General features: G+C 44.3%; 1 protein-coding gene across 6 annotated transcripts; it reads left to right on the forward strand.

Moving 5' to 3' along the window:
- The first annotated feature begins 1,442 nt into the window (after positions 1-1,442).
- Positions 1,443-15,477, forward strand: rnpc3 (RNA-binding region (RNP1, RRM) containing 3). 6 transcript variants are annotated; one of them, XM_041065254.1, is made up of 16 exons: positions 1,443-1,488; positions 2,278-2,434; positions 2,542-2,589; positions 2,702-2,811; positions 3,023-3,115; positions 5,135-5,246; positions 5,844-5,912; positions 7,065-7,207; positions 7,464-7,589; positions 7,978-8,126; positions 10,407-10,595; positions 12,233-12,327; positions 12,569-12,627; positions 13,359-13,491; positions 14,835-14,912; positions 15,136-15,415. In XM_041065254.1, the coding sequence occupies exons 2-15, from the start codon at positions 2,282-2,284 to the stop codon at positions 14,901-14,903; spliced, it is 1,548 nt and encodes a 515-aa protein (XP_040921188.1). In that variant the 5' UTR covers positions 1,443-1,488; positions 2,278-2,281; the 3' UTR covers positions 14,904-14,912; positions 15,136-15,415. The 6 variants fall into 6 exon arrangements, with proteins under 6 accessions (XP_040921188.1, XP_040921189.1, XP_040921187.1 ...); XM_041065255.1 differs by having other exon boundaries at positions 1,447-1,503; positions 2,233-2,434; XM_041065253.1 differs by having other exon boundaries at positions 1,448-1,503.
- Positions 15,478-24,617: the final 9,140 nt, after the last annotated feature.

Consider the following 24,617-nt stretch of genomic DNA (forward strand, 5'->3'; position numbering starts at 1 on the left):
ATGACAGTAGTCAAATCTTAACATTTTACTGGCACAAAATATCATCTATCAGCAGCTTCATCCCCAAACACCGCCATCAGCCGGTTCGATGGAAGCGGAGTCACTCCTCCATCACACTCGGCTCATTTTTCCGTCCTCAGCCACCACATTCCCGATCAGCATCTCTCTCCCTTTTCCCCTCCCTCAGTCAGATGCTTTACGTCGGAGGGAGGAAGGAGGATCGAGTGTCCACCGTTCCTCCCATCACCTGTGAAATTTCAGAGCCAGGCCACGGTGAAAGGGGGTATTGTGTCCCCCTGATGAGGAATGCCCCTGCGTCGCTCCTCAAAGAAAAGGCTTCATTTGGCCAGGAATTTGGAGGCATCTCGAGAAGTGTAGGGGAGATTTTCTCGGGGGTGGGGATGGGCAGCTGAAGGCCTTCATAAGGCTGGACAGGAGAAGGACAGGTCCTCTCAACCCGGTGCTCAGAAAATCACCTCAGGGGGGTTACAGGGGGTAGATTCTACATTTTGTGATCTCTTTAAATTCACTAATGAACAGTCAAATGTCTCATTTCTGAAAAAAGGTGAATTGCAGAGGACATTTTAAATTAGTCTCAAAACATAATACTCTTAGTTCTGGTTAAATTAGGACTCTTTGTTTATATGTTGCAACAGAAGGGGAAAGCAGTTTTTTTAACCTACATCCAGTAGTTTGAACGGTCAGATCCGTTATTTCACATGGTGAGACTGACACCTGCTGGTGACAAACAACAACTGAACTCACTGTGTGGGGCTGTTTACATTACATGCTGCAGAGCTTTATGTTGGCTGATAACAAAGTGTGCATTGTGGATGTTATTCAGTTTACACCTCCAATGAACATTAATAACGGCTTGTTTCGTGTCCAGTGGCACAAGAAGAAGAGCAACAGAAATATGGAGACGTAGACTAGAAAGACGTAATCATAAACATGAGGACATTTCCACCTGATACCAAGAGACAACGCAATGACAGGAATCAGATCATGTGATGAGTTTTTTTCTCCACAGTGACTCTGAGCCCACACCACACCTGTAAGGTTCATTCACATTCAGTATCAACATCAACAACAACAAGTTTACATCCAGGCTTTTATAGAGTATTTATTCATGATTTAACTAACTTGTCAGTGTCTTCCACCTGTGCCTTTGGGAGCTATAAGTTTAATAAACCACCAGGTGTCGCTGTCCTTGATTTGTTTGAATTCCTGGATCTTGAATGAGGGGTTGTTACTGTAATAAATAAACTTTCAAAATTCAAATTTGTTGTGTTGTTGTGATTTGAACCGTCAGGACTGTTTCAGTGTGAGGTTTAAGAAAACGTCTCTCATCGCTGGTGGCGGTTCCGATCGATGTTTCCGTCCCTCAGCCAGGAGGTGGCGGTGAAGCTCGGCGCTGTTCGGAACTGGTAGAAGAAGAAGAGGCGGGCGGAAGTGTATTTGTTTGTTAGCTGCAGCTGCTGGAGGCGGGTATGCTTTGAAAACGTTAGTTGAGCTTTGAATTATTTACTTGAACAGTTATTTGTTTGCTGCTCTTAGTTTCATACAGCAGCGCTGGCTCAGTCAGGAGCAGACAGCAGAGGAATAAACGGCGAAGACAAGAGGTTCATTTACGGGTCGGACTAGCGCTGAGCTAATGTTGGAGCTAGCCAAGTTTACTCCGGCACTTCATTGAAATCAGTGGGAGTTAAACTCTGCCTCGCCTGTAGGAAAACATTCAGATGTGATAGATCGTGACTGTGGGTATTTAAGGAAATAACATGATCTGCTCTTTAAATCGGCAGCATTTGTTTTAAAATCGGTGCATGTTTAAATGACTTAAAATACTTGTTACCCTGCCCACAGTCTTACTGTTAGAGTCAGTTATGTTGAGAGTTTGTCTCTTTATTTACACCGAGGACAAAATATGTTGAAACAAAAACTTCCCAATGCACAGAAATGTGCAGTTTACCGAACCTCTCTGACACAGTGTTAAAAACAATGAAAAATATATTTCATAGTGGTGGTGTTTATTCCAGGACTGATGTAGTACAACATGTGGAGCAGCACCAGTCAGTTAATTGATTATTAGTCAAAAGAAACCTGGATTCAGAGCTTTTCTTAGCCACATGTAACTGTAAGTGAAGGATCTTTGGTTCATCCAGAGAATGATCAGCAGGTTCATTGAATTTATGTGAAAATCATGCACATGTGTGTTTATATTGACTTGTATAGACATTGACCTGCCTGTGGGCGGTAACGGTGCCTGCTGTCCTACAGGGAAATGGACACAAATGATGACCTTGTCCGAACAACCAGCAGTAAGACGCTGCTGATCCGCCACTTACCTGCTGAGCTCAGCCGGGACGAGAAGGAGGACCTGCTGAAGTATTTTGGAGCTGAATCAGTCAGGGTCTTCTCAAACACAGGCCGCCTGGTAGGTTGTGCCTCATTAACAACGTGCGAACGTCTTTGCATTGTGAAATTTGATGGATTTATTGTCCGTTCTGAGGTTTATAACAAGATATTTCTCTCTCTTCACAGAAACATTCTGCCTTTGCAACCTTCAGAAGTGAGAAGGCAGCAGCAAATGTGAGTTTTTTCTACAGTGGTTGCAGTTAGATAAACTTTCAGAAAGCCATGCATGCACACATTTATAGATATTACAGTAATGTGGTGTTAAATCTCCATCACTTCTCCCCAGGCTCTCTCTAGGCTCCATCAGTTAGAGATTCTTGATCATAAGCTTGTTGCAGAGTTTGCTAAAGGCCAAGATCATGTGACAGTATTAAAGGATCCTCCAGTGTCAGACAGGTACGTTGCTTGAATCGTGTGAATTTATAAACACTGAGTTTATCTGCACAAACTCTAACTATCAGACTTGGTGTTGCACCTAAATATTTGGGCTGTTAACCATGTAAACCCTGTGAGTTAGAGCCAGACACTGGCCTCAGTTGAAGTGATGAAAGGATCGTGTTGTAAGCATCGCGGAGCAGAAGAGGTTTTCTTTCTTTTGTCTCTACAGTGGTAAAAGTGTTAAAACAGAAAAGAAGAAGAAACAGGAGACCCAAGAGCCAAATGTTCCCCTCATAGAGACCGGCGTCGCACCAAGCCTTGGGTAAGTGTTGAAGATATGTCCTTATGCAGCTGTGGGTGTAGATCAGCACATTTCAGTTTTTGTTTTTAACCTTTGTTACTTTCTCAAATGTTGAGTCGGGTGAAGCGTTCTGTGCTTCTGGTTTGGTTTTTTGCCTGATAAATCTTTAAGCTCACCTCCCACACTGAGTTTCTGAAATTTAGAGACTTTAATGCGTCAGTTATATTCAGTTCTGTTCAGCCAGTGTGTGACTGTGTCGTTCTCTGGAGTTTTACTCTGTAGAAGTCTAAAGATTTGTTCTCGCTCTGCCTGCAGTGCTGAAAATATAGATTCATTTACATTCTGCAGTTTGCTAACAAGCCGTTCACCGTGACACCTGGTGACTACTGGTCTAAGTCGTTACTGACACAAATGAAATGAAATTAAAAGTGCACGTGTGACACATGCTTTCCAAACCTGGTCAAAGTGCGGACAGGTGAGGAGTGTAGAGGCTGACTGGAGTTCAGCCAACAGTGAACCTGGATGAGAATCTGAGAGCTGCAGTCAGAACAGTCAGTGGCATCGTGTCCAATTAGATGGTCAGGCCGCCACTGAGCGTCTGACAGGCCGTCTGTCCTGCCAGTTGGTGAGACCAGGTGGTCTTTGATACCTCTTGCTTCAGTACTGACAGACTATGCTGTTGCAACTACTGCAACCCACTCTCCCTCCCTCCATATTAAAGAGCATCTTATTCTAATTTTGGTCTTGATAAGACGTTGTGTGTGGAAATGTGTTAGCTGGTACGAGTTAGATCCTCATATCGATCAGCTGGTGTGCTAGCATGGATCTATACTACAGTGACTGTTTGTGGGAACAGCCCTTCCTGTGAATAAAATGCAGGGCTGCTGAGGACCAACACAAACTGCTGTTTATAAAAGTTTTTTTGCCGTGTAATGATTCTGTCTTTTCATTAATGTGCCATTTAGAAGTCGTGCAGACTTTGCTCCATCGATCTGGCAGAAGAAATTAAATTTACTCTGGATGAAGCTCAGATCAATCTGAACTGATATGAATCAACTGACACTGATTCTGGAAACAACATAATATTTTCAGTGTGGGTTTGTCTTCCCTGCAGCCTCCCTGCTGACGATAAACACACACCAACACTAACCAGGAGATCCTTGAGCTTTTGTGCTCACACCCCAAACATGGCAGCGTCTTTGGCTCCTGAGAGACAAAAGGGATTTCTTGTTGAAACTGCAGCGTGTAAACTTTACAGAACTGCTCTGAAGTTTCTGCAGGAACGCTGCTACTGGATCCAACCATCTGTTCAGGCCACCCAGCATTTCCAGCAATACGCAGCCAACAGTGGGAGCTGTGGGCTGTTCTGCTAATGCTAGTTTTAGTGTTAGTGACATATCTGGGGCTGGGCTACACAGATAAAATCCTCTGTCATGGTCGATAATTTTAGATCAGAAAGTGTGATTGAAAAACATTTGAAGTTTCTTGAACGTTAATTGAGACTTTGTGAATGCACAGAGTAACAGGACAGGGCTGCAGTCGTATAAACATCCAGTGTTATAGTGTAACACATCCTGCTCGTTGATTCGTTAAATTACCTTCCACAGCCTGATCCTGATGCAGTTCCTCAGTAACAGGTCAGTTCCAAAGGTTCATGCAGACATAACCATCACAACTGAATTTCTATTTTCCAAACCAGAGTGTTGAATCAGACTCTGTTAATGTTTGAGACAGCACTGTGGCTACGGCTGCATCTGCATTAATATCATTACAATTAAAATTAAAAGGATGGGAAATCTTGAATTTCTTTTATTTCTTGTTAACGTTCCTTTTAAAGATTGTCATAAAATTAGACATATTAAAGTATGAATTTTATCACGTTGAACTAACTGACCTCTGACTGTTAGTCTGGACTATTAACAGACAGATTAAACCACATACACTGTGCTCCCACCTTCTCTGTCCTGAGTGGGGGGCAGGGGGGTAATTGTAAGGCAGCGAGTTTCCTGTTTTGTGATTCTGCCTTTTCCTCTCCTACAGGTTGAAATTTCAATTGAACCCCACTTTGAAATATTTATACCCACCACCTTCTAATGGCGTTCTGACAAATATAACACACGCCCTCATGAGTGTGCCAAGGTTTTATGTTCAGGTGAGTAACTACTGCTCTCATATTGTTTTATTTTGTACATATTCCTGTACCTTTTTTTTGGAAAGCAGGAATTTGTATAGAAAACGCAGGTTTGACAGCATTTCTTACTCTTCAGATTCATGTGATTCTGGAATCAAAGTGTCCCAGAGATTTTTGAATTGCATCCAACCTCTTAAAGATCAAACAGCAAACATTTGCCTTTTAAATTTCGATTTGGGGAGCAAGTATTAATAATAAACCATAAGTGGGAGGCATGAGTTATGGGCTTAACATTTCCCTGGGAGCCGCGCTGCCTGGATTTTCATTGCTGATACTTCCAGTGTTAACATCTTGGTGGAGCTAGTGTGTTGCAGAGAAGCTGCCTTCATGCTCAGCCTCACTACTGGTGTCTCACTTCAGCCTCAGTCTCACCTTGATGCTTGTATTCTAAATGAAAATGCAGAGGCTTTGCAGTCTGTTTTACACACGGAGCCTGAGTTACAGGCTGCCTGTCTGAGAGCAGCAGCATGTTTATATTACCAGCTCCCACCCAGCTCTTGGTATGAATCCTTAGATACAACCTGTCACTGTTCTGATACTCGTATGTTCCATATACAGGTACTGCATCTGATGAACAAGATGAATTTACCATGTCCATTTGGCCCGGTCACTGCCAGGCCCCCCATGGTAAGTTGGTTTAGACAGACGTTATTTGACATTAACCAAGAAGAAGTGTGAGAGAATATTTCAGCTCCCAGTTTACCCTCAGAAATCAGCAGCTTATTGATTTAGCAACACTGAGTATTTGATGACTGTAGTCAGTGCAGTGCATACGCAGAAGAGTGTGTGTGAGCAGTGGGACTGTGTGAAAGTAAATTCACGTAGCAACTCAAATGCTATGTTATTACCGGTCTGCAGAAAGCAAATACTTTATATTAAAGATCTACTCCAGACATGTTTTAAGTCATAGGAGAATACTGTACTGTGGAATGTGTTTGATAAGGTTTTTCTGCAAAAATGATCCTTTAATTAGGTACAGTTTGGTTAAATTGCATCTGCTCATTTTCCCTCACTGAAAAATCCAGAATCTCTGAATAAGAAAATATTTTCTGAAAAGAAAAGTTTATCTGCCGGACACAAGATGGCTCCTGCCTCACTGACAAGTCCTTTCTCACACTTGTGTAAGTGACATGTTGGTTCATAATTGGTTTTCAGAGCAGTTGTAATGTCACAGAATCTTGCCTGTATGAACATGAACAGAGGAACCGTTCACCTTCAGCAGATCGGAGTGAAAACAGCCTGCTGAAGGTCAAACATCACAGAGAAGAAACAAGGAAAACATTTCTGAGTGGGGGGGGGGGGGGGGGGGGGTGATGGTTGAGGAGGAGAGCACTAAGGGAAGTGAGTTTGTGTCATCTAAACATGAGGAGACGGATGTTGCTCTGTTCGAAGGGACGATGATTTTACCACTTCTAAATAAAAACAAATCCACGATAAACAGTTCATTATTTAAATCATCTTTCATGCAGACATGCCTGATGCTCTCGTTCCAGCTCTTTAAAGGTGAAGATGAGAGTGAAAGGATTTACCTTGGACTCTTGGAAATTGTGAACTGTGTTTCTTTAACCAAATAATTCATTTAGAAAATAATCAGATTAATCAATAATGAAAATAATGGTCAGTTACATCCTGTAATATCTGATTAAGTTTCTAAATAATGTGACAGAATTTAATCCTGAAATCGATCGGTCCTACTGTGATTAGAAATGAAGCCCAGTGTGAATTCTTGTGGCCGCAGAGGCATCAGTAAGGTAAACCATCTTGTGTTGTTTGCTGCAGTTTGAGCTCCTGCCTCCGGCGCCACCCATCCCCATGCCCCCTCCCTTCCCTCCTGACTACCCCCCTCTGCCAGAGGAGGAGATGGAGCTGTCCAGTGAGGAAGAGTCGGAGTATGAGAGTGGAGACGACGAAGACAAAGAGAGGTGAGGAGCAGGTTACCTCTCACATTAGAGAGGACTCAGTTCTGCATAGATATTTCTTGAGGCAGTAAAACTGACTTTCATATACACACAGCCTCTACCCGTCGAGCCGGTGTGTTAATGTATCATTCATCCATCATAATCGTGCTCGAAACACAAGTGACTTGAAGGGAAATACCTTTAAATTCCAGTGGCTGGGAGGTTTTTTTGTGTCAGGTAGACGTTTTCTCCCTTATTCCCTGTGCTTGCTTTATTTCAGGATTGTTCGTCTGATGGGCCTGGTCAACCAAGCATGCAAGAGACCCACGAGACCAAAAACAGCTTCAAAGAGAAAGAAGCCCAAGATCAAGGATCTGCTCTATGCTCCCAAACCAGACTCTCAGAGGTACACCAAAGGCACTCATGCATGTCACAGTCCTCACGCATAGCTCATCTGGAGACAGTATTCATAGGCAGCTAAAAAAGGAGGACAAAAACCTCCAGACAATAAGTCTTCCTCATAAAGACAGCCGTGTGTGGCTTTGAGACTTATTGTTTCCCTACCAAACACGCTCACACTCCCTTAATGACAGACCACATACTCGTTTTAACTATAAATACACACACACACACACCTCAGTGTCTCCTGGCTTCATGTTGGTGGACTGGGAAATATCTCCGGTTGGCCAGAACAAAATATCCCAGGCCTTAATTGGCTCAGGAGCCAGGTTTATTGTGGGCACTTTTTAGTGGCTGCTGCTGAGGGACGTGCTGACTGTCTCTGCTGTCCTCAGTGCTCCAGTGCTGCAGCCGTGTGACGTGTTTGAGCAGCCCCACCCTGCCGGGCCCAGGAAAATTGAATTCCACATCTCGGTTCCAGAGGTGGCGCCTATAGCGGAAGGAAGTGGGCCAGGTCAAGAGGCGCAGTCTGAGGAGGGCAGAGGTAAGACGTCCCGCCGGCTCATCTCCTGCAATTAACATTCAGGTTGTTGTAAAGTGTTAATTATTTTTCTGTGAATTGACCGTTTAGTGGCAGTGGAAAGGGCCCATCACAGTTTGATGTCTTTGAATTTCTCCTTCAGTGTGACCAAGTTAAAAACCCACAGATGTTCAGTTTGCCGTGTTGTTAAAGGATTTATCAGTTATCAGAACTGTGGTAAATGTTTCTGTTGATAAATGAATCGATCATTTCAGTGCTAATCATGAGTGAAATCATGTTTTTTATTTCTGAGGAAATCAGACATCAGGTCTGGGCCCGCCTCCATGGAGCTGGTTTCCCAGTTCTAAAAAAATTCTCAGCAACGTTTTGGTAAAAGTCTTTTATCGGTTTTGTTCACTGAGGGTGTCTGTCCTGCCTCAGCCAGTGTTAAGCAGAGCTCTGGAGGTGTCCACACTTGGAGACGGTGTCCACGCAGGGACGTGTGTGCACATACTTAGTTTTTTTTTTTTTTTTTTTTTTAACATTTGTGAAATTGGGCGTTAGAGGAGAAGATTCCTGCATTTTGCAGAACCTTTTTTTTTTCATGTTGAATTTCATTTTCATTATCTAATTGTCCAAACTACAACTGTCAGGAACACAGTGAACATACACGTCACGATGATTTCTGCCGCGCGGCGACATCGCTCTCTCTGAGGAGCCTCTTCCTCCTGATAAATAACTTTCCCAGAGGGACTCTGAAGCTCTTCATGAGCGTCTGTCTTCATAAACACGGGCCCTGAACTTGTCACTGAGATGTGGGATCAGTGGCGTCTGTGTCAGGATATATTCAAACTGAATATGTATGCAAATGTTCTCCATCTCTATCAAATGAAGAGCGTCTGTGGGACAAATTTTGTTGTTTCCACTGACAAATATAACAACAAAGCTACTTTTACAAGTGACCAGTCAAAATAGATGAGACCAGTATCATCATCTGCGAACATACTGGGGGAATCTGTGTAGAAAGTTCTGCTCTTACAGTCTTTGGAGCAGAAAAGGCACAGTAAGAATTTGATTGTCACTGTACATCATGTTTATTATCACGTTGAAGCAGGAGGTGGTTTGATGCTCGTGCTGACGTAAGTTAAAGCCCTTACCGTGGGTGAAGTCAGAGCCGTGTGTTGTCAGCTGTATATCACAGCAGAGACTCGCACCAAAAAGGCTTTACCATTATCTGTATGAGGAAATGTCATTGGGGGCACAGCCTGTGTTACTTGTCAGCTGTGCAGTTCCCTGGTCGTCTTATCTCCCTCCTTTCTAACTACAACCTCACTCCCTGGCAAGTCCCTGAGAAGTAAAATAGATCTCAAAGTCAAACACAAAAGATTTCCTGAAGGCGGGGGAAAGATAAACTATGACAGGTGGCTTTTTGGATTAGTCTTGTTTTTGGGGGAGTGGGGGCGCGGGATCCGATAAACAAGCTATTTAAATGAAAAGGGGGAGGCGGGGGACAGATAAGGAGGAGGATAATTTTGAAAGCAGTGATCTAGTTCTGTGCCGAGAGTGTATCAGAAAAGCTCCCCAGCACTTCTCGCTCCGGTGCACACACACATACACCTTATGTGGATGACAAGCTTTTTTCCCCTCCTCGGATTTGTACGGGCTCACTGCTCTCCGTAATTCCATCGGCAGCGTGTGTGTGTGTGTGCGTGTGTGTGTGTGCGTGTGCGTGTGCGTGTGCGTGTGCTTGTGTGTGTGTGTGTGTGTGTGTGTGTGTGTGTGTGTGTGTGTGTGTGTCCGTCCGTCCGTCCGTCCGTCCGTCCGTCCGTCCGTCCTGCTGCTTTTCAGACTCGCGTGTGGGAAACAGGAGTGGATTTTAATTTGATTACAGTTTCTTTATTAGACGCAGACTGAATGTGCTCAGTTTCTCTGTCGGTGATCAGCACTGCCAGTTTTCAGTTTTAACATTAATTCTGTGTTTACTGTAATAAACCCCGATGAAGAAATCATTATTTTCAACTCAGTTTATAACGATGCCATGCTTCGAAATTTGAAACATCAATATGTTAAACTAATTATGACCAAGTGGATTTGCTTCCACTGTGCCATCCTGAGCTTGTTTCCGTTACTGAAGAGGATAAACGTTATGGAAGTGATTATTTCACCATCTGCTGTTGTTTGACACTTTGAAAACTTGCATCTGAATTGGTGATGAGACAGAGTGTCCTCATCTGGTTCTGTGTCATAAAGAAATCCACCTGATTTCCCACTAAATCCGTAACATCTTCTGTGACCCCCCCACAGGAGTGGAGGAGAGGGAGGTCGCTCCCTCCGTCAGCGATGATGAGACCGAGGTCACTGATGGTTTTGGGAAGCTCTACCCCAGCACCCAGGAGTCCCAGCAGCAGGAGGAGCACAGCGGCGACGAGCAGGATCTCACCTCAGACGCCATCTCCAGAAAGGAGCTGGAGAAAGGACGTCTGTCCAGAGATGGTAAATATAACCCACAGGAATATAACGTTTAACTTCAGCGTTACCTTTCTCAGCTTAAAATCCACTGACGGACTGAGGAGAGATTCTGCTGCTGGTAGTTAGCTTAGAGGAAAACATCTTGTCATCAGCGGTGTCACCAGTCCTCAGAACAGTGGTGGATCCTGACCTGAGACCATGTTCAGACCAGATCTCAGAGAGAGAGAGAGAGAGACAGAGACAGAGAGAGAGAGACAGAGAGAGACAGAGACATGAACCTGACAGGAGCATTTGTCTTGATGAAGTGTCATCATGATCTGTTTCGCCTGTAAATGTCTCAGCCTCTTTGATTTCCAGCAAAAGGCCAAATAATATCAACCTTAACAGAAACCGGTTCTGAGCAGAGACACTGCGAAGCTGTTTTCAGCACAATGACATTTGAATTCAGTCTCAACCTGAAAACCCGTCTCTGCATTTTCAGTCCTGGAGGAAAATATTTTCATATGAACAATGAGTCACATGACTACATGTCATACTGAACACAGAAATATTCCTCAGTGAGTGATGAAGACCAGAAGCAGATGAAAGCTAAAGTTGCTCGTTATCTGTTTGCTTAATGTTTACAACCAGCCTCCAAACAACAGCTAACAAGAATACATCCATTAACATTTCCACCATGTTAGAAAAGAACTGATCGGTAATTTGCAGTTACAGAATTTTACACGTGCCGTTGTATTTTTGTGAAAACGTCCTGTTTAATTGGTGCTTTGCTTCTTTCATCTCTTCCACCACCTGAATCCACACTTGAGCTGTGTTTCTAGAAGGAAAATCTAATAAACAGAACGAGTCGGAGGGAAACCAGGCTAACAGTTTGCATAAGGAAATAATGAAGCTCCACACTGGCAGTTTCAGTCAGCCAGAGCTGTGTTTATGACAGCAGAGAATCCCTGTTCTTCACTGCACGTAGTTGGTGAGCAGGAGTAATGTGTGCTGTTATTCTTTGTTCTTCTCTCCGCTGACACGCGTTGTTCAGGCATGTTTTCCATACAAACACAGAGCACACCTGCTGGGACATGATACGTCCAAGTCATCATATGTGAGAAATGAAACGGGGTGGTGGGCGCTCACATCAGTCTCCGACCTTTTTTCCTCTGAGAGCAACAAAATGAAAGTGGCTGAGAGCTTCTCATGTCTCATACCACTGTTTACATTTATTCTCATGTCTCATTAACCGGCTGAATAAGCTGATTTCCTGTGTGACCAGTTATCAAATCATTTTCTACCAAAAACCTTTTAAACTCACGTTAGTGTCATTTGTTTCAGTCCTGATTCAAACGTGAACACGACGCTCAGAGTTTCAGACTCACTCAGTGGTTTCCTTGTGTAGCTTCGTGTTTGTCCTACACCTCCATGGTTCGTACCTGCTACATCCTCTGAACCTCTGGCTGAGCTCCTCTAACCCACAGACCGAGCAGCGTGTCGGACACCCCTGCTTTAATGTCTCCGTGCGTCTCTTGGCCTGGTTCTTCAGTCTCTCTCTCTGTCTCTCTTAAATAAAACACTGAGCTGGAGTGACTTTGAATCTACCTGTATGTGGCTATAGACAGTTCTGTGATCCTTTGAAATGCACCTTGTATCAAGTTTTTCCTCTTTTAAAACAGAGATGAAAAGGATGTCTGTGTTTAAAACTTATGAACCCGGTGAGCCAACCTGCAGGCTGTACGTGAAGAACATTGCAAAGCAAGTGGAAGAGAAAGTAGGTGCATTTATAGAGTGTGTGTGTGTGTGTGTGTGTGTGTGTGTGTGTGTGTGGAGGGTTTACTGGATATGATGCTTATTCTGGAGTTTTTATTTGTTGCTTGAATCCATAACATGTCGTCAGGACTCTGTTATTAAATATTATTAAAAGTTAGATTTTCTCATAATCAGTAGCATCACCGCTGCCTTCATATTCACATATTGACTGTCCCTCCTGATGTGTCTTATCTGTCTTCCAGGACCTGAAGTACATCTACAGCAGATACATCGACCCTTCGTCAGAGGCTGAGAGGAACATGTATGTAAACAGATGTTGACTTTGTCTCTTACTCTTCTTGAGCTGCTTGTGTCCCTCGTAATTTGTCACTTTCTCCTGAGAGGTGTTAGTGCTTCCTGCTGACTGTGTGCTGTGTTATTAATAAGTATCTAACCTGACGCAGGGATCATGGGGGACATTTTCTGTTTGTGCATCAGCAGTACTTGAAATGAATATTCCACCTGAGTCATCAGACCCAGCGTATGTTGAGTGGAAGGCCAGACTCTGGACTCAGATGTAGGTGATAAACAGGAGGGTGTAACTCTGTTTGACTGTGACTTCAGTTTATGCTCTTACCTTTAAACAGGCTGTGCAGGTAAATGCTTTTAAAATGTTCTTTGAAATCCAGAGCTCAGGTTTTCCTGTCGCCCAAACACAGCCTTGTTGTTTACGATGCACAGTTTTGTGATTTGCCAGGTGGAAGGAGGACGAAGACGAAGAGACTCAGCCGAGTTTCTGTGCTTCAGTGTTTCACTCTGTTTGACTCTGAGCAGAAACACGAGCATGTCACAGGTCACACGAGAACCGCTCTCTGTTGTGGGGACTTTTGAAGGTCGGCCCTGAGTTGGTTCATTTGACTCACTGACACATGACTGACAGGCTCTTTTTGTTTTGTGGGCAGGAAAGATTTTCCTCTTGTGAGACTGAACAGCCACAGTATGATGTTGGCTCGCTGTGATAATGATGTGCCCCTGCTTCCCTTTTTTCCTCAGGTTTGACATTGTGTTAATGAAGGAGGGGCGGATGAAAGGGCAGGCCTTCGTCGGACTCCCCAGTGAGCGGAGCGCAGAGAAAGCCCTGCGGGAAACCAACGGCTACGTTCTCTACGACAAACCCCTCGTCGTCGTATCCTTTTATTCCCTCTCACAAGATGAAAGAAGGGCGAGGGTCTGTGAGAAGAGGTGGAAATCCAGGTTTCTGTTTATGGGGTAGAGTTGGTTCTGTGGTGTGTAGAGTTGGACTCCTACATGCATATAAATGTCTGTTCACAGGTAAAAGACTGAGAGATAAAATCCAACTGGCAGAATTCATGAGAGAGCTGTCTTATGATTAAAATGCTCATCACCAGCCACTTTCATCAAAGTGTTTGGAAAATGAACCAAAAAGATAATAAAGAAAATCCTGGAGGTGCCAATGCACAGAGTCACAGCTAGCTAAACATACATAACATGACACGCTTCATTAGCTTCAGTAAGTGGACTCTTCCCTTCACAGATGTGTTGTTGGCTTCGTCCCTCGGTGCCTTCAGGAAGACGAGGACTAATTTCTGGCAGCCCTGAACCACCACCTGCTCCTCCTCATCTCACACCAATAACTGCGTCAACTTTTCAGCTCCGTTGTCTGAGTGAACACGGATGTTGATGTTGATGCTGTTATAATGTGCATCCCATAAACATTTAGCTTAGCGACAGTGTGTTAGTCTGCATGTGGCTGGACTCTGGGTGAGGAGACAGAGCCGGAGCTCAGACTGCAGCTCCTGTGTTCAGGTCACTGCACAGACATTTAAGAGGTGGTTCAGACTCTGTCTCACTAACTGGAGGCTGGTAATGGTAGTTATGCAGAGTGTCAGACACAGTGACTGTGTCTTGTACAGATAATAACTTGATCACAGGCTCTGAGATGGTGAATCAGTGAGATTACAGACAGACAGGCTGCTGCTGGACTGAGCTGGAGGAAAACTGGTTTATTAACAAACAGCCGCTCACGTGTGTGGCTCCTCCCCGTCCTTTAACTTACCACATCTGACAGTCGCTGTCACTGATGAAGACCTCACAAAGACGAGACACCCAAACTCTCCTACCAGGTCCATTTTTGGCCAGTAGTCTTCTGGCATTTGTGAGCAAACAGCTGCGGCCTTTTCTCAAATTAAATTCATATGAGGTGACGAGTGTCAGTAGGCAGAGAGCCCCCGTGGCTCAAAGCTGCTGCACAGCTCTGGGAGCAAAACAGGATGATATGTGAGCAGAAATCATCTGTGAACCTGAGCTGAAAGCTGGGCTTTCTGGGATATCTCCTCTGCAGGTGTGTTACCTTTATAAACAGACAGGTAAACAAGTAAAACAGCTGTTGATACCAGAAATATATTTTGGAATGTATTAAAAGGAACCGTTCACGTCCTTTCCTGAAGGGAGCGTGAACGTCTACCTGTTCAATGAAAGCGTCAGTGAACCTTAACTATGAATCCACAGCAGTTTGCCAGATCTGCAAGACCAAAACAAGACAACAGCGAAGCCAGGAGGGGCCCCAAACAGAGATGAGCTGAGCAGGTGAGCGAGACAGAAGAGGACATTTTTCACTAAGCCATGGTGGGTGTGGGTGTGGGTGTGGGTGTGGGTGTGGGTGTGGGTGGGTGGGTGTGTGGATGTGGGTGTGGGTGGGTGGGTGTGTGGATGTGGGTGTGGGTGTGGGTGTGTGGGTGTGGAACAGGCCTAATTATCATTGTAATGGTGTTTTCTTTTACATCTGTGTTTTACACTTTATGTATCCAAGATACCCAGGCTTGATATTGTGGCCCAGCAGAACCATTCGTATCCTTATTCTGGAATATCCTTTGGAAAAACCTAAACAGCACGAGGGCAGTTTATTCGTAGCTGTTGTGGCACAATTGGAACTTAAACCAGCAACTGGATCAGTATCATAGTTAAGGTTTACAAGGCCTGAGAGCCACGCAGTGTTTCTCAGGCTTGTTGTGTTGTATTATTGTGTTGTTGTTTGTTGAGCGTTGACTCTCTTAAATGTCTCCTCACTATCTTCTCCACCTTCTACTGAATTTCAGGTGATGGTCGTCAGGTCGTCAGTCTTCGTCTTTTACGATTAAATAAAATATTTTATTAAATAACTTTTGCTGTGTTTTCTTTTTGTCACAGACTCACACACATATGTCATCATTTGTGGGTACACTTCAGTCAAACTATCATAACTGATTATCTTTAGTCCCAAACTTAAAATCCTGACAGACGAGTAAATACAGACTGGGGAAGGAATATGAGCTGGAGATTGGCTCTGCAGCAGATGGTCGGCTGTCAACACGGCAGAAAACCCACAGTCCTGAAGAGACAGCAAACAAAGCAAACAGACTGCAGTCTGAGGGAAATTACTGGGGCTGGGTTAGCTTACCTTTACAATCCCTGCCTGGCCCCATCTGTGTGATTATAGAGAGTAAACCTTGGAGGGTGAATCCCCCCACCCCTCACCCCCTCACCCCTCATATCTGAAGATATCAGAGTGGGTGTGTCCTCTTTAGGTGTAAGCTGTATCTGCAGTTTACTGGCTGCAGCTCAGTCGCAGCTAAATTAAAGTTTCTGATGTCTGTGATCTTTAAGACATCAATATACTGTGGAGAGCAGCTGCCCAGATGTGGTCTGGTTTTTCTGTAATGCATCAGGGTCTTAGAATGGCAGCATGTATCTGTCCATGTCTGTCCATGAGCTGATTAAACTCCTGTTCCTGTGTGTGAGACAGGAGTGATGACGATGCTCGTACATCTACAGCGTTCATTCTAGAGGTTTTTATTTTTGACCAAACTGGAATATAGACACGACAGACAGTGTGCAGACAGTTCACATCTGGAAACTCTCAGAAATGGGAATAAGACACAGCTGGTAACAGAAAATACACAAGCTATAAATGATTTATATGAGGACAGCCCTGATCTGCTGTGTTCTGTTTCGTATCCACCTGCACAGGTGCAGACTGACCAGGTGCGATAACAAACTCAATTCTTCTTTCAATACTTTGGCGGCAGGTGAAAACAGATTTTCTAGATTTCGGTTTAAACTTATTGAATTAAATTATCCCGTCGTGTTCGTAGCTGCAGCTGTGACACTTTGCTTCAAAGAAATGTTTTTTAAATGTCCGATTGGTGGAGTGGAATTTTAAGCTGTGCGAGAACAAAGGTGAAGAGGCTTTTAGAACATTTTGACAGTTTAAAGCTCCAAATTTCACAAACGAATCATCTCATTATGCCTCCGACTGTTTCTGAACCACATCCCTGTTTTTTGAACCAAATTCCATTCAAATTTCAGAGACTTTTCAGCTGAGGGATCCTGTGGGTGTAAAGACTCCTAATGAAACTGCTGCATTTTGGACCCTGTTCAGAAAACGGTGTGTGACTGATGCTACTGTCAGACAGCAGCCGCGACACCGCAGGCTATTTCAAAGTTCAAAGACACGTTTAATTTTGAAGAAACCATGTTGCACTGTAAAAAAAACTGTAACTGATTTAATTAAGCCACCAACTGTTTTACATTGTCCTGAATGTTTCCTCACACTGCCGTCACCTACCAGCCCTGAGTCAGAAATACAGACGCTGAACACGATGAGTCACATGATCCTGCCTCATCACATCCGCCCTCTAACCTGGTGATGATGTAGCTACCAGCTGATCTGACAGGTCTATAATCTGCACATGCAACAGTGGCAGTTTAATGGGATGTGATTGACCTCAGCGTCCTCCAGAGGGGAAACAATGATCTGAGCGTCGTTTAACTGTGGTTTAAGGACCAAAGCTGTGCCGCTGTGTGTTTTCATATCATAAACCTCATCATTAACCTTTTACCAAGCTGTTTACAAGCAGCTCTGATCCACTGGTTGACTGTGAAGCTTTACAGGAACACTCATTTCAGGCAATGTGTAAAATCCACTGAAACCCTCCTGATTTTATTTTTGTGTAACGTAGTTCATTAAGTCCCGGCCCTGGTCATGAGTTCAGCCTCTCTCTGGTTAAGTTCCAGCTGCACTGAGTTATTAATCACATGTGCTCGTCTGCTTCGACCCGCAGCTCATACGTCAACGCCAGTGTGAGGGAGGAGTTCCCATCTGTGCCCTACTCTGCCCGCCATCTCAACGATGACAAATGTGCCACCTGCAGTGGAAATATTGAGAGTTACCAGGACATTTATCAGGTAACATTTGAGCAATATGAAAGATAACCTTTTGTAAGTGGACACAGATAAAGATGTATGTTCTGCCGTTCCTCTGCACAGGCTCCATCTCTGTGTAATACTGCAGCTACCCAGAAGTCAAATCATGGTAATATGTTTCTTATTTTGGGTCCAATCAGATGTGTAGTCTGTTTGCTGCATGGAGCCTGTGGATTTGTGGGTACGTGTACGTAGCGTTGGAGTTTAAGTGCTGCAGGCTGTGGCCACTCTGTACGAATCAGCATTCATTTCTGCCTTTGAGCTGCGTTACTTGTACAAATTTAATGCAACGTTTCCTCTTAATCTTATTAAAACTTAAAAAAATTTCCAGTAAAATTCAAGGAAACGTCAACGTGCCTCAGGCCATCAGGTATCCTCAGACACCTCCAATCACAACACCACTATGTCTGAATTTGCCTGTGGGCTTCTGTGCAGTATTCTCAAGGTTTTATTTGGCCTGGTACAATGAGACCCTCTGTTTTTACTGACGCTGAATTTGAATTCTTCCACACGCCGGTGTAAATCACAGTCAGTCAGTCAGCCTGGTCCCCGGCCGCTGCAGACACTGTGGCTCCGTCTGCTGATGGCAAAGCTTCGGTTTGCCACCTGCTCAGGGTGGAGGTTCGGGTTCAACAGTCAAATTAAAAGTTAAAAACTCTTTTAACCAGTCGTGCTGCTCCGCACTTTATTAAATGTAGTAACATTAATGTTGTGTCCCACTGAGCTTTAACATTGGTTGCTGGCTGTGATGTTCAGATTCTGGTGGCTCAAACCAAATTAGTGTGTAATTGCTTTTTTACTGGATGTTGGACTCTGATGTAAAATTTATGAAGCTGGTGTAAAAAAATGTCTGATTCATGTTTGTTTTTAATAGATGCCACTGAGGATGAACCCTGTGTTTTTAAAAAGGCTTAATGAGGTTTAATTTCACCTCAGACAAATTCATGTTGTTTATCAAAAATGTTTTTTGTGCACATTTGTTTGTAATTTGGCTCAAACAGAAGATCTGAAGCGAAAGGTTGATTTCAGTTCCTCCATGTTTGAGCCAAAAACACAAACAAGAGACTAATGGATGTGATTTTCTTAATCCCTGTTTTAACATGCAGCTTAATGGGCTTCGTTTGTCAGATATGAATCAATTTGAATTTGAAAGAGACCATTAAAAGCATCAGGGCTGTAGAAAGCTTCCATCCTTCATCGTTTTATCACCACTGAAACATCAAGGTCAAACTAACCTGCTACATATCAGAAGAGGATCATGTCTCAGGGAGGTGTCCTGCATGTCCACTGTATATTCAACCATTTTAGCTCAGAGTTCCTGAGACGTAGCAGTCGATGGGACTGTAAAGGAAGCTCTCCTCCTCCTCTGAACATGTCTGTCCCCAAAGACTAAAAGACTGAGTGGACAGAGAATGTCCACATTAACTGTATTTAGATGGTGTCTCAGAATAACTGTCTCCGGACTTGGACTTTCTTGGCTCCGGTTCAGAGAAAGTTGCTGTCACTGTTTCACGTCTCTGAATATAAGAAAAGGCAGAAGAACAGCAGGGACGAACCCGAGCTGCAGCTGAAGGCCTTTCTCTGAGGGAGAGATCATAAACTCTAACCCTGACAGAGCCAGGCTCTCTCCCTCCGTCTCCAGTCTCTCGTTACTCTGGGCTAAGCTGACGGGCTGCTGGCTGTAGCTTCATATTTAGAAGTGAGAGGTGAATCAAGCTTCTCATCTAGTTCTCATCAAAGAAAAGTTCATCACGGAGGTCTCGTTTAAAACTGGACCACAGTCAGTGTAGATGTCACATTCAGCTCAGCGGAGGCGGAGAGAAATGCTTTAAATCCTCTCGACCCTGTGAGGCCTCCAAGCTGCACACGGACATCAATAAACACAAAGCTGTTGTAAACGTGCACCGTTAAATGATGAATACTCTTCCTGAGGGTGGAGGGTTCCTACAGACTCACAGAGCTCGCTGAGAGGCGGGACTGTGTTCGCTGCATGTCGTCAGTGTGTCGGTTAAAGGTCATCAGAACCGGACTGACCAGACTCACTGGTACAGTTCATCTGAGGTGACTGACACTTTAACCTAATGTAAGAAATGTCCCATGGTGCTTTGCGGCTGCCTCAGGGGCCTGATGACACACTTGTTGGTGTTTTGTTAATTGTAGTTATTGATGCAGTTTATTATTGTTTCTGAAACAATAATCTCTGAATCCCCTCTCTGAATCCTCTTCCTGTCTGGAACAACCTGAGCGTGAGCTTCTGCTGACGCTGCAGGAGCAAATAGTGGAGGACACACAGTGCTTAGTCAACTCCAGAGAGTTTGTGTGGTTGTCAGTCTTACAAGTCTTTCCGAGAGCAAATGTGTCAATTCTAAGGTAAGCTTATTCATTATGAAGAGAGTGATGGCTTGACCATGCATATTTCATGCTTTTAAACCCTGCAAGTTTCATGAAGTTGTCCGAGTGAGTAGCATTTAAAACTCAAGTGAAGTAATGTGCTTGAATAATTTATCTATAATGTCTTTGATAAGAAATGTGACCAAGGTCATCAGTTTCATCGAAGCCAAGACCTTTATTTATTCATCTTAATTGCATATTGAGCCTGTTTATCTTTGGAGCCTTATGGATGGAATTGATTCGGTGCATATGGAGCGATAGACAAATCCACTTCTCCCATCTGAGCTCTTGATGTTTAAGCTTTTTCCGAGGAGACAGCTCTCTTCTCACGTTATGCAGTGGATATGGTGAGAGCACCAGATCTTTGTCAGTTATTGCTCAGCCCTGTAAAGACTGGATGGGTATGTAAAAGTACACCCTGCTTTCCTATAAAGTGCTCATCCCCAGTGCGAGCCGCTGCCTCCCTTTTCTGACATTACACCTCCTTTCTCATTGCTCTGCCCTGTGCTGTCCGAGTTGCCAACTAAATCTCAGCCTCATCTTGTCCGCCGTAACCTTGTTTATTCCCAACAGTGGCATTAGCAAAGCTGTAAAAGTATTTATGGGGGTACAAATGTGGGACAGCCAATCTAAGCTAAATCTATAAATCCTGGATGTTGATTTCTCAGGGCCAGTAGGTGCAGGCCGGTGATCAGTAGAGGTAGAAAGTATTCCCCGGGTGACTCTGTGTGACTAACGCACGGAGGCCGTGCAGCATGCCAAAGAGTGCTATGGTGACGCTGTTGTGCTTTTAATGCGGCCAAGCTGGCCTTCGCCTCCGAAGTGAGACGCCGCCTGGCTATCCATCTACCATGAGCTGGTATCATTAGCTAACACCCAACAGGGACCTGACTCAGCAGTTGGTGTGTGCGTGTGTGCATGTGTGTGTGTGTGTGGGGTGTATCACATTTTGCACCCTGTCCTTGGGTTGTTTGCAGATTGTAGTTACAACACAGGCTCAGACGTACAGTTATTAAAAGAGTGTGTAGAGCTCAAACACATGTACAGTGAGTGGGTTTTACAGCAGCAGCAGAGAGGAGCTGCCACGTATCAGAGGCCTGTAAAGTTTTTACAGCTGATGTGTTTGCAAACACGCCGAGCAGACGCGGAGCGTTAGCATTAGCATTCATTTGCAGTCGTTTTTTTCTGGCCACTTGACAAATAACTGTGCTCTCCACCTGCTCGAGAAGCTGCTTGATGCTCCTCTGCTTCACCCAGCAGTGTCTGTTTCTCAGCAGGTTAATCTGGCATTTTGCTGGAGACAGCTCAGACCCTTACAACCAAAACAATCAGCTAAAGGAGGCTGGAAAGATCAGTGCGGTTTGTTGATAGTTCTCGGTGTGTCGATCGCTGTCACATGCACAGCTTCAGCATAGGACGCACACAACCCCCCATTCATTATTAAATATGGTTGCACATTCTTCTGCCAACTACCCAGCATGCAACAGAGGCTACAGCTCATAGCCAGACAGCTAACAGAGAAAATGTCCTGTAGCTGGATGAATGGCCTTTTTAGTCATTCTGGCTAAGTTCGATTACATGCATGAATTAATATGTGAATATTTCTTTGCCAGGTTTCAGTGGCTAGTGCTGATGCCTCATAGCAACAAAGTCCTCCATTTGTGAGCAGAAGTTTGGAGCGTTTCTCTGAAGGAAAGAGAAGCCTGAACTGGCCACGCTGTCGGTGAGAAGGTATCTGTCTTTGCACGAGTCCTGTGATGGACCGATGGACGTCTGTTTATAATTAGAGTCAAAACATGTGTCTGGAGAAGCCTGAAGAGAGCAGAAGCAGATTAACAGTAAAATAACATTAGACTGTCGTCATGACCTGCGTCATTGCTGCAGTCAGACTGTGAGGCTCACTCAGCCATAATTAGACCCACAGCACCGATGTTTGCTAAGTAAATGTTGTTGAACACGGTGTCATACTTGTTTACGGTCAGTATGTTCAGGTATCGATGATCTGTCTTATGGCAGAAGCAAGTTGAAGACCACATCTTTTCAACTTCAGTCAAACTCGTCTCCTCTTTTAACCTTGTGCTTTTCTCAGCGTGGTGCAGGGAAGGAGCTTCCATCAGCTTCCATCTCTAATAAGATTTACAGCAGGGTGATACGTCTCGGGAGCTCTACCCTCAATATTGGCAAGAAAATCAATGTGGTGAGCAAACCTACCGGCACAGTTTGCATTCAGCTGCTGGGTCAAAAGTAATCACTTTTGAAAATGTAATCACTTTTGAATTGAAATAATCCTGAAAGGTTTCCCCACTGTAGCAAAGTTAATAACAAGAGTCATCCAGACCTACACCTTGAATTACACATTAATCCTTGTATCAAGAATAATTACCAGGACGGGTCAGAAACAGAGATCTTACACAGCGAGTCTCTCAGCTTGACTCATTTCAGCTTTCAGCAGACGCCTCCCTCCTGGACGTGCACTCAGTGACACTGTGCAACGGGACAATGCAGCTTCCCACTGCTTAATTCTTCGCTCTGTCGGAGGAACGGTCCCTCGGCAGCCACGGACCTCATCATCAACAATTTCTCACTTGTTTACATTAATCCCATCTAGATATCCTCTCATTCCCATGGCAGCACTTTGTAATTGTGCTCTGTTGTCACGGTTTTGATAGACAGTCGGCCAACACTCACTAATTAGCTGTGAATATTGGCTGTGTGCGGCTCTGGAAATTCTTTCCTAATGCTCCGTAATGGGAGCCAGGTCATTTGTTAATACTACGAGGGCAGATTGAAAGGCCTTACGTGTGCACGCCCCCATTGAGCTTTCACATAAATCCTGCTTCTTTGCTGTTGTATTATTTAGGGGCTGCAGCCAGCAAAGCAAGGCGCTGTGGGTGGAGGACCGGTTGCACTTTACCTCAGGGATGCGATGAGCCGTCTGCCGTTGTTCTTGAGCCTCTCGGTTTGGGGAGATAAAGCAAACTCTGCAGTAAAGTGTGTCTGCCAGTCAACTGTCAGACAGCCAGGTCAGGTCTTTGTCAAAGCCTCAGTCATTGGAGTTTATGAGAGGTCAAGTGGAGTTGTTTTTGTCTGAATAGCAACCCCCTCTTGTTTGCTTCTCCGAGGGTAATTAGATTTATTTTTGCAGAGCTGAAAAACAAACAGGCCTCTCTCATTTCTCAGACCTTAAGATTCTTCTTTTTTTTTCAAAGTGCCACTGATGTCAGATCTGCTCGTGTCTCTGCAGGATGAAGGAATCACCACCTCTACTATATAAACTGTCCGTTATCAGACATTTTCTTAGGAGGAATTCCAGATGATTCTCTGGTGTCATTTATTTATCTAAAGATCTAAAATGATTTTTGGGTTTGTTTGGGGTTTTTGTTGTTGTTGAGACTCCTGAATACATGTCTGGACAGTTAGTTAACCTCTTAATCTCTTATCATGATTCATTAGGAGATAATCTGTGTGTGAAGAGAGAAGAGGAGGTTGTTAATGCACACACCTCCCTCAGTATTATCCTGTTCATATGAGGCCGCTAACTCATGGTCCCCTGCTGTGGTGGATTCCAGGGGACGTGGATCTTTGGTTCCAGCTGAAACTGAACTGATAACTTGATTAGTGCAAATCCTGTGCATGTGTGAGCACTAACATAATATCATAAAGTGACTTTGTCTGTGAATCATAAGGCTCTAACGTTAGCAAGCTAGGCTGAATACCATTCCAGGTGGCATGTGAACATAACAGTTCAATTATCAGTTCATTTCAGCTGGTGTGTGTGTGTGTGTGTGTGTGTGAGAGAGAGTACATGTGTGGAAGACAGAGACGTCAGCCTCAGCCCCCTCCTCCTCTGATATCGACACAGGGTTCCCATTAGTCAAATGCAGTCCCGGGGTGTTTCGGTTTCTCCCTGTGAGTGAGTCTTCTCCTCGGCTCCTGGTCTGTAAAGCAGCAGTAATGATCATGGAGAACCGGGGCAGCAGATCTATCAGGTCCACCACTGAACCACCGGCACGTCAGACGAGCGGGCATTTCTTACCCCCTGTCTGGCATGCGTTTGATAGCGTGCCGTGCGGAGCCGTGGATGCGTGGCGGGCCTCTCTACGTGGTGCGCTCTGCAGTAGGTCCCAGTGTGATGTACAATAATGACCTGTCAGAAATGCAGGCCTCTGAAAACAGGCATAATCCACAGAGGCTATCTGACTAAATGAATTCTAACAGGAGCCAAGCTGACCCCCCGAGACCTCTGAACAGCATTATCTATTCCACTGGCCTCTTATCAAAACTGACACGGAGAAAGAAGCACACCAAAATAGCTCATGCTTGTCTGGAGGAGGACTGTTGCTGCGGTTTGGCTCATGATGATTTTTCCTTTATGCATATTTTATATCATAACTTCAGTTTTCATGTAGCTTCATTGTTTTCAGCCTTTGTGAAGTTAAGATTAATTTCTTTTCTGTTTAATGTTTAATAGAATATTTGCATGATTAACTGGGGCAGAGCTTCTGTTGTCCAACTACTCACACATGACACGTCAGGATGTGCAGTGTCACTGTGCTGTTAGCCGTCACTTTTCGCAGTAAGGCTCTTGGTAATAAATTGAATTTGAGGAGACTGTGACAGGCTGATTTTACGGCTCAGAACTGGAAGTGTACCTGTGGC

Source organism: Toxotes jaculatrix, chromosome 20 (assembly GCF_017976425.1).
Source record: "Toxotes jaculatrix isolate fToxJac2 chromosome 20, fToxJac2.pri, whole genome shotgun sequence".
NCBI classification, from domain to species: domain Eukaryota; kingdom Metazoa; phylum Chordata; class Actinopteri; family Toxotidae; genus Toxotes; species Toxotes jaculatrix.